Source organism: Eretmochelys imbricata, chromosome 14, assembly GCF_965152235.1.
Source record: "Eretmochelys imbricata isolate rEreImb1 chromosome 14, rEreImb1.hap1, whole genome shotgun sequence".
Taxonomy (NCBI): domain Eukaryota; kingdom Metazoa; phylum Chordata; order Testudines; family Cheloniidae; genus Eretmochelys; species Eretmochelys imbricata.
Window position 1 is genome coordinate 48,512,673 of NC_135585.1, and position 14,085 is coordinate 48,526,757.

The window sequence follows — 14,085 nt, forward strand, 5'->3', positions numbered from 1 at the left end:
CTGTTACCAGTGTCAGTGGCTGAGCTGCCTAATGAGAGCAGAGGCCCATGGCAATGGGACAGTCACCCGTTCTCCCAGGTTGAGGGAAGAAGATAAAAAAGGAGAGCGGAGAGACTTGAAGGGCAGCAGCAGCAAGAAGTGGGGAGGGAGGTTCCCAGCTCCCAGCCCTGCCCAGATCCATTCCCTGCACCCCCGGGCAGTCCGCTCTCCTGGGAACAAGAGCAGGGGCTGAGAGAGGAAAAGCCAGTTGCTCGCTCTGCTGAGCACCGCACTACGGATGGAGATGGGGGAGAGCTGGAGGGGGTCACAATACACTGTGGGGCAGTACCCTGAAGTGACTCCTTTGATCTGCTCTTTTTCCAGCATTTGGCTCGGAGATGCTGCTGTGGGGAGGTTTAGAAGGGAGGTGGTGGGTTAGTTCTAAGCGGGGGAGGGGGCGGGGGGGGGGGGGCTGGCCGGGGAGGTAATGAACTAACTGGGTTTGTTCCCAGCATGGCAGAGTCATAGAATCAGAGCGTCTGTCTGCAGGGAGAGAGCCTGGGGGGAATTGGGGAGTGACATGGACTCCAGCCCCTTATGAAACCTGCCCAATCTCCCATCTCCTCCTACAGGCTGTGGAATCGCGTCCACATTTTGCTTCAGATTGTCCCATCTTGCAGGGGACAGGGCAGGGAAATGGCTGTGATGGAGCCAGCTCAGGTAGGGGATTTTCAGGGAGCTTTTGGTGGTGGGGGAGGGGCATCGTAGGGGGGTTAATCACCCGGGGTGGGACGGGGTGCGATAAACCTGCTGGAACGTGATCAACCTGGGCCTGATTTTCTGAACAGGCCCATTGGCGAGTGGGGGGGAGGGGAAACAATCCCCCATTTCTGAACCAGAAAACACCCCCCTGGGGAGGGCTGGGAAAATGGACCAGACTCCCAGTGCTGGAGCCTGACCCACTGACCAGAGGCTGCTGTGAAATACGAAGGGAAGCTGTCAAGGTTCCTGTCCCTGTCCCCGGCTCAGAGCTCTGCTTCCCGTCTCAGCCTATGGCTGGCAGGCATGTGGGAAATGAGACGACCCTGCCCTGCTCCATGTGCTGGGGAGGACAAGGAGCTCTCACCTTCTCCCACCCCCTGAAGCCTCCTAGCTACTCTGAGCAGGGTGCGCGGAGGATTCTGCTTCTCTCTCCGTCCTACCCCATGACTAGTGGGATTGTGGCTGGGGCAGCAGGTGCTTTGTTGTTTCAGATGCCAGTGACCTTCGAGGAGGTGGCTGTGTATTTTACCCAGGGGCAGGGGGCTTTGCTGGACCCTGCTCAGAGAGCCCTCTACAGGGATGTCATGCAGGAGAACTACGAGACAGTGACCTCGCTGGGTAAGGGATTCCTGGCCCCTTGGTTATTGGAAATTGGGGAGGTCTGTGTGTCTGACACCGGTCAGGTTCTTCCCTCATCATGCTCCAATGAGAAGAGGGTGTCAAAACATAAGGCACATACTAAATCATCCCCACCCAACCCCCCTAGCTTGCACGGTGGAGAAGCCATGCATTGTCCTGTCTGTGTTGTTTCTCGGTCGCACACAGAATCCCTCTTCTCTCTCCTCCTTGGGAACAGCTCCAGTCATGTGGAGGGCTCTGGACTTCGCAGGTTTAGAAATAGGCAGGGGTTTAACACGAGAGCTGGGTGTGCATCACAATTGCCCTCACCTCCCCAGACGTCTGCCTCCCGCAAGGGGGTTAAGTGACCACGTTCCTGTCCTCTTAGATTCCACATTCCCCAGCACAGCACTGGGACAGGTGCCACCCACGGAATGTCCTTTCTGACAGATGCTCTCTCAATCCTCCACAAACCCTGATCTGGTCTGATATCACTCCCTGCACAGGATTTCCCCTTCCCAAACCTGATCTGATCACCCGGCTGGAACGAGGGGAAGAGCCGTGGGTGCCCAATCTCCAGGCCTGTGAAGAAAGAGAGATCCCAAGAGGTGCCCACACAGGTGAGCGCTGACATACAAATCATCTAGTGAATGAAAGAAAAAGTTGAGAATCCCAAAAATGACATATTAGTAAGTGCCCTCGGTTCCTTCCTCATCTCACCCAGAGCAGGGCTGCAGGCAGCAGATATCACTGACATCGCTTCCCATGTGTCCTGTTCACTGCAGGAGTTTCCTTCCGAACTGGGAAGTGGAGGCAGAATCCAATTGCTCCATCTCTCCAACCTTTAGTATGTTGGGTTTTCCCTCGGTTCTATTCCTCTTAATTTCTCCTCAGCAGAATGACTCCTGTCTGCATTGTCTCTCTCCCAGCAGGTGATGAGAGAGTGAGTGAGAAGAAGGAGGGGAATCAACATCAGGAAATTCCTGGGCACGGGGAACCACAGGGGATTTTTGTGGGAAGAGCTGAAGGGAATTTTTCCCAGTGCTTGGCACAGGGAGAAGCCTGGGGAAATTGGCAGAGGTCAAAGAGGCTGCTGGGAAACCACTCAAGGGAGCAACTGGATGGATCTATTATATGTGGGGAAGGACACAGGGATCCCACAGCCCGGCAGACAACCCCCAAGGAAGACAAACGCTATGAATGCCTCGGTTATGGGAAAGGATTCATTCTGAGACCGGCGCTTCTTACGCTTCAGGCAATAAATACTGGAGAGAAAACACTTCAATGCTTGGACTGTGGGGAAAACCTCAATAAGCGCTCAGATCTTACTAATCATGGGAGAAGCCACATGGGAGAGAAACCCTCTGGGTGCCTTGAGAGCAGGAATTGTTTGAATTGGAAGTCAGCACTGATTACACATCAGCTAATCCACACAGGAGAGAGACCCCACAAGTGCTTAGACTGTGGGAAAAAATTCGTACGAAGGTCAGGCCTAATTAAACATCAGAAAATCCACACAGGAGAGAGACCCCATCAGTGTTTAGACTGTGGGAAAACTTTCATACACAGGTCAGACCTTGTTAAACATCAAGCAGTCCACACCGGAGAGAGACCCCATAAGTGCTTCGACTGTGGAAAAAGTTTCACACAAAGGCCAACCCTTCTTAAACATCAGGTAATCCACACAGGAGAGAGACCCTATAAGTGCTTGGACTGTGGGAAAAGTTTCACATGGCGATCTGCCCTGGTTACACATCAGAGAATACACACGGGAGAGAGACCCCATAAGTGCTTAGACTGTGGGAAAAGTTTCATACAGAGGTCAAACCTACTTAATCATCAGGCAATCCACCCTGGAGAGAGACCTCATAAGTGTTTAGACTGTGGAAAAAGTTTCACAGAAAGGCCAACCCTTCTTAAACATCAGGCAATCCACACAGGAGAGAGACCGCACAAGTGCTTAGACTGTGGGAAAAAATTTGTACGGAGGTCAGGCCTAACTAAACATCAGAAAATCCACACAGGAGAGAGACCCCATCAGTGTTTAGACTGTGGGAAAACTTTCATACACAGGTCAGACCTTGTTAAACATCAAGCAGTCCACACTGGAGAGAGACCCCATAAGTGCTTAGACTGTGGAAAAAGTTTCACAGAAAGGCCATCCCTTCTTAAACATCAGCTAATCCACACAGGAGAGAGTCCCCATAAGTGCTTGGACTGTGGGAAAAGTTTCACATGGCGATCAGCCCTGGTTACACATCAGAGAATACACATGGGAGAGAGACCCCATAAGTGCTTAGACTGTGGAAAAAGTTTCACAGAAAGGTCAACCCTTCTTAAACATCAGGTAATCCACACAGGAGAGAGACCCCATAAGTGCTTGGACTGTGGGAGAAGTTTCACATGGAGATCAGCCCTGGTTACACATCAGAGAATACACAAAAGAGAGAGACCCCATAAGTGCTTAGACTGTGGAAAAAGTTTCACAGAAAGGCCAACCCTTCTTAAACATCAGGCAATCCACACAGGAGAGAGACCCCACAAGTGCTTAGACTGTGGGAAAAGTTTCACATGGCGATCAGCCCTGGTTACACATCAGAGAATACACATACAGCCCTGGTTACACATACAGAGGTCAGACCTTGTTAAACATCCAGCAGTCCACACCGGAGAGAAACCCCAAAAGTGCTTAGACTGTGGAAAAAGTTTCACAGAAAGGCCAACCCTTCTTAGACATCAGGTAATCCACACAGGAGAGAGACCCCATAAGTGCTTGGACTGTGGGAAAAGTTTCACATGGCGATCAGCCCTGGTTACACATCAGAGAATACACACGGGAGAGAGACCCCACAAGTGCTTAGACTGTGGGAAAAAATTTGTACGGAGGTCAGGCCTAATTAAACATCAGAAAATCCACACAGGAGAGAGACCCCACAAGTGCTTAGAATGTGGGAAAAGTTTCATACAGAGGTCAGACCTTGTTAAACATCAAGCAGTCCACACCGGAGAGAAACCCCATAAGTGCTTAGAATGTGGAAAAAGTTTCACAGAAAGGCCAACCCTTCTTAAACATCAGATAATCCACACAGGAGAGAGACCCCATAAGTGCTTTGACTGTGGGAAAAGTTTCACATGGAAATCAGCCCTGGTGACACATCAGAGAATACACACAGGAGAGAGACCCCACAAGTGCTTAGACTGTGGGAAAAAATTTGTACGGAGGTCAGGCCTAATTAAACATCACAAAATCCACACAGGAGAGAGACCCCATAAGTGCTGAGAATGTGGGAAAAGTTTCATACAGAGGTCAGACCTTGTTAAACATCAAGCAATCCATACCGGAGAGAAACCCCATGAGTGCTTATGTTTATAATGTTATATATGCTTAGAATGTTTTTCTATGTTTTCATATCTATTGATTTCTCTCACAACAAAGAATAGAAAGTGCACAGTGCTCACTTTCTATTATTTTTGATTTCAAATATTTGTACTGCAAACATGCAAAACAAAAATAGTATTTTTCAGTTCCCCTCATACAAGTGCTGTCGTGCAATCTCTTTATCAGGAAAGTGTAACTTAGAAACATAGATGATTTTAATTATATAAGTGCACTGAAAAATAAAGCAATTAAAAACTTTAGAGCCTAGAAGTCCACTCAGTGCTACTTCTTTTTCTGCCACTCGCTAAGACAAACAAGTTTGTTTACATTTACGGGAGCGAATGCTGCCTGCTTCTAATTTATGATGTCACCGGAAAGTGTGAGAAGGCGTTCCCATGGCATGTTTGTAGCTGGCAGCGCAGGTATTTAAGTGCAAGATATGCTAAACATGCCTATGTCCCTTCATGCTTCGGCCACCATTCCAGTGGAGGATGCTCATTTAAAAAAAATAATGCATTAATTCCATTTGTGACTGAACTCCTTGAAGGAGACTTGTATGTCCCCTGTCCTGTTTTACACACCTTCTGCCAAATATGTCATCATATCAAAGTCCCGGAGAATGACCTAGCACATGGGGGGACACTTTCACTGCAGATTTGACAAAACGCAAAGAAAGTAACTATCTGAGATTTCGAAAGATAGCTACAGCACTCGGCCCAAGGTTTAAGAATCTGAAGTGTCTTCCAAAATCTGAGAGGGATGAGATATGGAGCATGCTTCCAGAAGTCTTAAAAGAGGAAGACACTGATTGGGAAACTACAGAACCCGAACCACCAAAATAGAAAATCAACTTTCTGCTGGTGGCATCTGACTCAGTTGAAGAAAATGAGCATGTGTCGGTTATTGATTAGATACCCGTCATTAGCATGGAGGCATGTCCTCTGGAATGGTGGTTCCAGTGGGAAGGGACCTAGGACCCTTTAGAGCATCTGGCACGTAAATATCTTGCGACGCCGGCTGCAACACTGCCATGCGAACGCCTGTTCTCACTTTCAGGTGACCTTGTAAACAAGAAGCGGGCAGCATGATCTCCTGCACATTGTAACCAAACTTGTTCTTCTGAGTGATTGGCCCAACAAGCAGTAGGACTGAGTGGAGTTGTAGGCTCCAAAGTTTTACATTGTTTTATTTTTGAATGCAGGTATTTTTTGTACATAATTCTACATTTGTAAGTTCAACTTTCATGATAAAGAGATTGCATACGGTACTTGCAGTTGGTGAATTGAAAAATACTATTTCTTTTGTTTTTTACAGTGCAGGTATTTGTAATAAAAAATATAAAGTGATCACGGTACACTTTGTATTCTGTAAAAACAACAAGGAATCCTTGTGGCACCTAAATAAAATAATAAAAATAAATAATAATAAAGCTTAAGAAGATCTGAGATAAAAGGATCAGGTCCCAAGAGTTTATATAGAAGTTTTTGCAGCCTCTCGACAGCAGCAGGACCAAAGAACCCCTCCTCACCTATGCTCTTGAAGCAAGAGCTTGCAATTCCAAGGGCCTCAGAACAGCGCAGGTGCCTGCCCACACCTTACAAAGTGACCAGAAGGGGAGCTGGTGCTGCTTACCTTGTAACCCAGTGATTAGTGCACTCCGCTGTGATGTAGGAGTGCTAGGTTCAATTCCCCCATCTTCTGAAGATGGGAAAGCATGTGAGCAGGGATTTTCCAGGTGCATGTTTTAGGCAACAGAACAATTCTCATTCTCGCTCCCCCGAATTCGATGACTCTTCAAGTATTTATTCTCAATGGAACAGCTTCAACAGGAGAGAGTGAGGGAGCCCCACCTGAGAATAGCCCATGGGTAGGGCATGCTCTTGAGAGATGTGGGAGGCCCATGTCCAAATCTTTTCTCCTCCCCAGGCAGAGGGGGTATTGAATGCAGGTCTCTGACATCCTGGGTGACTGCTTTAATCAGTGGGCTGAAAACTATAATATGGGCATCTTCCCCACCAGGTCCTCCTTGATTTTAATGGCACCTCTTCCAGGAGAGGTGCTCAGAGCATGCATACCAGATCTGTCCTCACAGGGGTTACAGGCAGGGGAGTTGTGCATACCTTCCCCTGGTGTGTGGATCATGCTGGAGCTTACATGAGAGACAGGCATCCAGATGAGGCATGACGATAACCTAAAACTGGAAATTAGAGGCCTAAATCTGGGGTTTAGGTGCTCAACTACCTGTGTAGACCTGGACCATATTTTCTACTGATAACGTGAACATAAATTCAGAAGCAAAACTTTGTTAACATAAAGTAAAACTGCGTCTTTGGTGCCCCCCGCCATTTGTTAAACTTTTGTCACAAACAGTACCCCGAGCTCAGCGCCACCCAAGTCCGGCATCCCAGGCAGTCACCTGGATCGCCTGCCCCTACATTTGAACCCGTGAGAAACTCTTCTGCCAGGAAATAGTCGGTAGCAATGATGCAACAAAGCAGGAGCTAGAAGCCTTGTGGTTAAATACACCTCTCCTTTTTGTTCTTTATATTTCCATGCACTTCACAACCCTTATCGCTAATGAAAAACCACACCCCCACACCAGAGAGGCATCAGACACTTCCACAGCCCCTAGGGGTGCGTGGAGAAGCAGTGTTTGAGAGGGGGTGTGAGCAGCAATGCCAGCTGCACCATGCATCCAGATCAGGTTCTGCAGGTGGGTGCCGGGAGGAGAGGGGGGGGTTACAGGGATTGGCATGAAGGGGGCTCGGTGCGGGGAGCCCACGGGGGCCAACGGCGCCAAAATACAAGTTCACCCAGGGCATCATTTTCCCTAGGGCTTGCCCTGGACATACATGCTGACACAAAGCACAAGGCCCTATGTGCAGGCTGGATAGTAACATACTACTGTAAGGTCCAGGCTAGCATCATAGTGACCTACACGGCTCTCCTCACTGGTGTTAGGTTCACACAACCAATTTAAGGGAAAAAAATCCCACATCTGCCTTCAAAATTCAAACATCACAGGTGGAAATTAAAGTTCTTCCCCCTCCCATCCCTGGGGTGGCAGGGAGGGAGAGGGAGGAGTTTCCAGGGGCCATAGAGATGAGGTATCCGGCTTTGGGTAGACAGGGGTCCTCCAGGGGCACAGAGATGAGCTAGAAGGCTGGGTAGATGGGAATGGTTCAGGTCATAGGCGCTAGGAGGACTGGGGCTAGAGAAGCCCATTTTTGCTTTCCCATGGGGCTGTTCCCCCTCATGCCTCAGTGGCAGTGGCTGACCCAGGATCCTCAGAGTCCCCTTGGATCACAGAGGACAGTGGCAAAGAGTCTGCACAGTCCCGGGGGCAGTGAAATTGACCTCTCTGCCTCCCTCACTCAATGCTCTCTATGGTTTGATAGTCCAGAGAGTGCACAGAGCTGAGACCTGATGCAACTTCCAGGGTCATAGAGAAAGCATGACAGAAAGGCCACAGGAGGAGGTCATAGAGCCTATGGTCTAAGGCCAGAGAGGCTGATCTCAGGGCCCCCAGGGGAGGGGGTGGAAGTCAGAAAGAGGTGAGGGGCAGGCAGGGGCGCAGGGGAAGCGGTGGAATGGGAGTGGGGAGGGGACAGAGCAGGGGCAGGAAGAAGTGGGGCGGAGACTTAGGGGAAGGGGTGGAGTGGGGGCAGGGCTGGGGCTGAGGGGGAGTTGTCCCAGGCCCCACACCCCCTTCGGGTTGGCCCTGCCCCTCTTCCCCCGTGTCTCAGGGACACAGTCTGAGCCGGGAATTACCCCCACCTCCCAGAGACAGGGTCAGATTCTCGCCCCAGGGACGGAGCCCGGCAGGAAAGTGAAGATCGGGGCCTCGTCACCAGCATCAATAAATGTCACCTGCCCCTGTTCACAGTCCAGACAAACCCGGATCCTGCTGGGGTCCCAACTCAGGGGCAGAGTGGTCACAGGGGAGGTGAGAGCCCAGAACTGATCCAGCGCATACCCCACAGCCCAGATCCCCTCTTTGGGGCATATCTCTCCCTTCCTTCTCACAGACTCTCTGGCCACCCCCACAACCCAGGATCCCTCATCCCCCACCTCCACCTCCCAGCAATGTCTCCCCGAGATGAATCCCTCACAGCCCAGCATAGAGGGCTCAGTGTGAAATCTCTCAGGGTTGTCGGGCAGATGCTGCTGCATTTCTTCCCACTTCCCACTTTTCAAATCCTCAGACAGCACAAGGTTGGGATGAGCCGTGTCTGGATCCAGAGTCACATTCGCTGTGGGGGAGAGAGAATCAGAGCATTTGTGGCAGAGCTCAGCCCTGGGGGAGGCTGGGACCATTTTTCACTCTCCCCAGCAGCCCTGTTCTGGCTGGGACGGGCCTGGATCCCAGGGAGCTGCCTCTGTGCTGGGCACCTGAGACTGAGCAGAGATGTCACTGCAGTTCCCCACTCTGTTTCTCATTTGCTTGAAGAAGCTTCAGCTCCCAGCTTCCCCTGCTGGGCCTTCTCCATTCCCAGCAGCAGAGAAACTGGGGTAAAGGAGGGGGATGTGTCAGCCCTCAGGGCAGAGAGCTCTCAATTTAGTATTAAAGGTTCTGTGAATGTCCATGAGAACCCCATGGTCAGAGTTAAGGGTGTTTGGATGCTGCTCAGGGAGAGTGTTTCTGTTCATCAGCATAGGCATGAACTCAGCACTAAGGTTGGTGTCAGGATCTTTTGTGTGACTTCAGCTCGGGATCTCCTCTGGATTTCATGGCTTCACTGTAGTGCTGGGTGTGTCATGACTGGTGTTGGTTTGGTTGGTAACTTTAGGTGCAATGTGTTTTCATGGGAATTTTCTTATAATTTAAAGACCGTTTCCACCTGCAACCTCACCCTGTCTTTGTGCTCCTAGGGTTTCCCCTCTTTTTGTCCCCAGTGCAAATGGCAGAGTGTCTGGAGGGGGAAAGGCGAAAAGAGGCGAGATTTCTTGCTTTCATGTTTGTAACAATATCCCCACTCTTAACTGACCTAACTTGGTTTGAATTTTGACAGAGAAACAGAGAGGGACAGGGACATACTCAGATCTTTAATATAAATATAAACAAATCTGAAACCTTCTTTTACCTCTCTCATTCAGGCATCTCACAGCAATGAAAGCAACAGCCATTAGGTCTCACAACCACCCTAGGAGATACAATCTGTCAGAGAGATTTCCTTTCCTCTCATCAGCCCCTCCCAACCTCCAGACTCCAGCTGGTTTGTCTCATTCGCCTATTGCCTTTTCTCAGACCCGAGACCCAGATCCTGCAAAGACTTTAGCAGACTTTGGTCCCTTTGTTGCATCCGATGAAGTGAGCTGTACTAACGAAAGCTTATGCTCAAATAAATTGGTTAGTCGCTAAGGTGCCACAAGTACTCCTTTTCTTTTTGCAAATACAGACTAACACGGCTGTTACTCTGAAATTTGGTCCCTTTGACATTAATGGGATGTTAAGAGTTTGCAGGCTCAGGGCTCGTAGTTGTAGGTCCCTTGGGTTTATTCACTCAGCATCTCTACAGAGCTCAGCACAATGGGGCCCTCGTCCTCCAAAGAATAATAAAATTGTTTAATAAGTGTTGAGATTGGAGCTGGGAGAGTGTTGGCTCAATGGGCCAAATTCACCCTAATTGGCAGAGAAATAGAGCGGGCAGTTTGCGACTCCCCCAGTCAGTGGCTCCAGAGGCCCGTGCAGACCTTGGCACAGGCAAGGCAAGTCCTGAGATGCAGCCAGAGTAGCAGCCCTGTGTCTGTGACCCCCACGGGCTTTGCCAGTTGGGAGAGAAAATCAGGGACTCAAAATTAGGCCATTTTGCTAAATTTGGGCCTCAATGTTGTGACCTTTGTTAACTCATGAATGAATGTGAGACGTCCTGACACCTGGGCACCTGTTACACCCGCTCAATTGCTTTCCTGTCATTCAATAGATATGACCCACGTGGCCAGAGCCCATCCCCTCCCACAGTCTCAGGGGCTCATCCCACTTTCCCCACCTAGATCCCTTCTCAGCACCTTTGCATTTCCTCAGAATCTCCATTAGGGCAACAGTTTCCTGGGAGAAATTGTTGAGTCTCGCTTCTAGTTCAGGAGAAATCTCCACTGGCTGCTGGAACTTCCCCTTCTCCCACCTGGAGAGAAAACTTCACGTTTGTACATTTCATTTAGTGACACGTTATAATTTGTTGTTAGTGAAAGCTGCTGCTCTAATGGGCCTGGAGTCAGAGCAGGTGGAGCACAGGCTGTGGTCGTGAAATCTTCCCCCAAAGGTCTCATTAATATTCTTCAACTCTGTCCTGGAGAGACCAGCTCTGGGGACAAAAGGAGGCAATTGAGTCTCCGTGGCCAATTCACTCCTTGGCCTCCATGCTCTGAGGGACAGGAGGTTCCCAGGTGAAGTGTTGTAGAAATCTGTCCTCTAGGAACTAGACTGAGACACTAGCTCCCCACTCCCCAGCTCATTCCACACAGGGCTTCAAACAGCCCTCACGTGGGAAAGACTCTTGATCGCTGCTGCCCTGGGCTGAATGGTGTCCAGTACCCCAGCAATGATAGGCCCATATTCCATCCCCACAATCTTGAGGCAGCCACTCCCCGAGCGATGTGACATCTCTAGAAAATACTGGGTCAGTCTTTCCCACTGAATGGAGAATTCCAGAGTCTTCTGTAATATGGTGAGAACCTCAGGATTAAACAGATCAGAAAGATTTGTATCCAAAATGTGACCTTCCCTACACATTTTGCTGGAGAGCCCTTGGGAGATGCGGTGCTAACATCATCACCACCACCACCATCACCAAGCTCTTTCCCAGCATTGTGAAGTGTGAGGGGGAGTGAGAGAGAGCCATGTACCTGCTCAAGGTGCATCTGACATCCTAGAGAAGAAAGAGAGAGAGAGAGAGAGAGAGAGAGAGAGAGAATGTCAGTCCCACTTGACAGAGGCAGTGGTTCCCAGGGAAGGGATTTTGCAAATATAGGGAACAGAGGCCATTGGATTCCCTGAGCTAATGGGGCTCTCCCTTCTCTCATATCTCTGTGTCTTTAATTCTGCAATGACCAGTTGTCATTCACATGTCAGCAATGTACACACCAAGTTACAGTGAGATCTCTGACTGCTGGACCCCCGTGCTTATGATTCTGGAGCCTTCCCTTCCCTGTGTGGGGATCTCCAATGTTTCTAACTCAGTCTCACCTGCAGGAATTCACTCGCTGGCTTCTGATACTTCCCCTCCAGCTCACTCAACAGCTCACTGAGACGGGAAATCTCCTCCGAGAATATGGTGTCATTTTCTTTCCGTATCTTCACTATCTCCTTGTCCAGCTTTTCCAGCTGGGCCAGCAGGAGTCACTCTTGTTGCTCCAGGAACTGCCTCAGTTGCTGAAATTCAGAAACAATTTTCTGCCTCTCCTCTTGTATCTGTTTCTGTAAAGCAACAGGGAAAGGGCTGGTCAGGGACAATGAAGCAGCCTGGGGTCTTTTATGGAGTGCTGAGTGTGCAGGAGGGAGAATTTCTTTGCAAACCTAAGATTTCTGGCACTTGATTCTACCCTGTGGTTACTTGGGAGAGGATTCTCTTACACCTCTTTCATTTCTCCCCAGTGTATCTGGAAAGGGATGTTTCCATGTCTGACGTGCTTAGGACGTTGTGTTATCAATGGCCTCTGAGAATGGAGATCCAGAGCAGCAGGAGGCTGTACTCAGCATTACACTGACAGAAGTTCCAAGGGAAAAAAGAAATCAAAGAATTCACCAACCCAAGAAATGACGCAGACACAGGGAAAGTCACAAGGGCTAGAAATTAACTCATTCACTGACACAAGAGCTTAGATTCTGCACATGAACCTAACACAGAAAATCTAGGATCATGGAGAAACGTACTGATGCCCACATTCACCAAGCCCACAGAGGAATCTGCTTAAAAACAGACCTCTCACCACAAGTCTCTGCAGGTCAGAAACAACAGGCACCTACCAGATACTCCCAGCTTTTCCCCTCTCCAGTCACTTGAAATCCCTGCAGTTTTTCTCTCTCTTCCCTCAAAGGCTTGCAATGGGCCTGAATTTTTTCCTGTAGAAAGAGAAATTATTGGGGAGGTTTCATTCTGAGGGTTCAGAAGGGTGGGTAGCGGGATGTTTTTCCACCCAAACCCAAGGTGACTGTTTTTCCTAATAGGTTTATGACATCAGGGCCACCAAGGGAATGAAACCAAACAACGGAAATAGGGAGAGTGTCATATTCCAACTTGTTTCCAATTCAGTCTTTTTATACATTAGAGAGAGACCTCAATTATCTGAGTTTGACTGGTATTTATTCATTCACTAATTAGTAGCACAGCACATAACAGGAAACTGGAGTCACATGGTGGTAAATCAATTAAGGTGGTTTTCAGATTACAGAAGTGATACTAATCCCAGAAACCAACCGGGCTCCAAATATGAGCTGGGATTCTCCAAGGAGCCCAACTCCCAGCTGAATTTCAGCTCTGAAGCCCTGGGGACTGCACTGGTGTGACAGAGCGGGACTAAGCGTTAGGGCAAACTCCCAACACGCAAATATAGACAGGCCTGCAGCTCTTGTGTTTTAAGCTGCACTGATCATTGAACAGCTTCTGTTCTGTAAAAAGTTCCCTTGTTTCACCAGTGGAAGTTGGGTTTGACAAGGATTCAACTTCTCAGTTAAAGGTTTCCCATGTCAGGTATCTTTAAAGACTTTATTTTTTTGCCTTTCTTGCCACTCTGCCAGATCATTTATTTTTCTTTATTATTATTTATTTATAATAGCAGCTCCCATACAGTGTAGGCTTTGCAGAGCTGCATGATACAGATACACTTGTGACGGCAACTTGCAGTGAAATTAACCTGTCATTAAAATCTAAAGTTATTGCCCATTAAACTTCACAGCAACTTGACAGGACTCCTGGGCAGCCTCCTCCATGGGAAACACCTTAGGAGCGCGGTGAGCCTGGGATCTGTCGCACACCACACAGGTGGGGGTTTGATCCTCTTCACAGAACAGTTTCAGAGCCTCCTGGTGTTCCCCACACACCCCACCACCTCCTGCTCCCTTTGCTGCCTGGAAACTCAGCCGCTTGGCGATTTCTACCATGTTTGCCAGCTGCTTGTTGGGCCTGAGGTTTCTCTGTTGCACAGTTTCTCTGCACTGAGGGCAAGAGGCGGCTGTATTGGATCCCTCCCAGCACTGGCTGATGTAGGCTGGGCAGAAATTGTGCCCAGTCTATAATCACTGGGTCCTTAAAATACTCCAGACAAATGGGACAAGCAACTTCATCCTGGAGACATTCCACAGGGTTCTCTGAGGCCATGGTTCCCTCTGGGCAGTGTAACAGGGTTGG

At 49.2% G+C, this 14,085-nt stretch overlaps 1 protein-coding gene and 1 pseudogene across 1 annotated transcript; one reads left to right on the top strand and one right to left on the bottom strand.

Moving 5' to 3' along the window:
* Nucleotides 1–453: 453 nt before the first annotated feature.
* LOC144274258 (uncharacterized) lies at nt 454–4,998 on the top strand. Its single transcript, XM_077832921.1, has 4 exons — nt 454–699; nt 1,233–1,359; nt 1,866–1,979; nt 2,289–4,998. The coding sequence occupies exons 1-4, from the start codon at nt 577–579 to the stop codon at nt 4,637–4,639; spliced, it is 2,715 nt and encodes a 904-aa protein (XP_077689047.1). The 5' UTR covers nt 454–576; the 3' UTR covers nt 4,640–4,998.
* Nucleotides 4,999–8,480: 3,482 nt separating this feature from the next.
* On the bottom strand, nt 8,481–14,055 carry LOC144274381 (zinc finger protein RFP-like; annotated as a pseudogene).
* Between the last annotated feature and the right edge of the window lie 30 nt (nt 14,056–14,085).

Bases quoted from the DNA above. Each gene is read 5' to 3' on its own strand.
- LOC144274258 (XM_077832921.1), top strand. From the start codon at position 577: ATGAAACCTGCCCAATCTCCCATCTCCTCCTACAGGCTGTGGAATCGC. The intron at 1,360-1,865 runs GTAAGGGATTCC...CTCCCTGCACAG, and splicing joins CGAGACAGTGACCTCGCTGG to GATTTCCCCTTCCCAAACCT. The intron at 1,980-2,288 runs GTGAGCGCTGAC...TCTCTCTCCCAG, and splicing joins CCCAAGAGGTGCCCACACAG to CAGGTGATGAGAGAGTGAGT.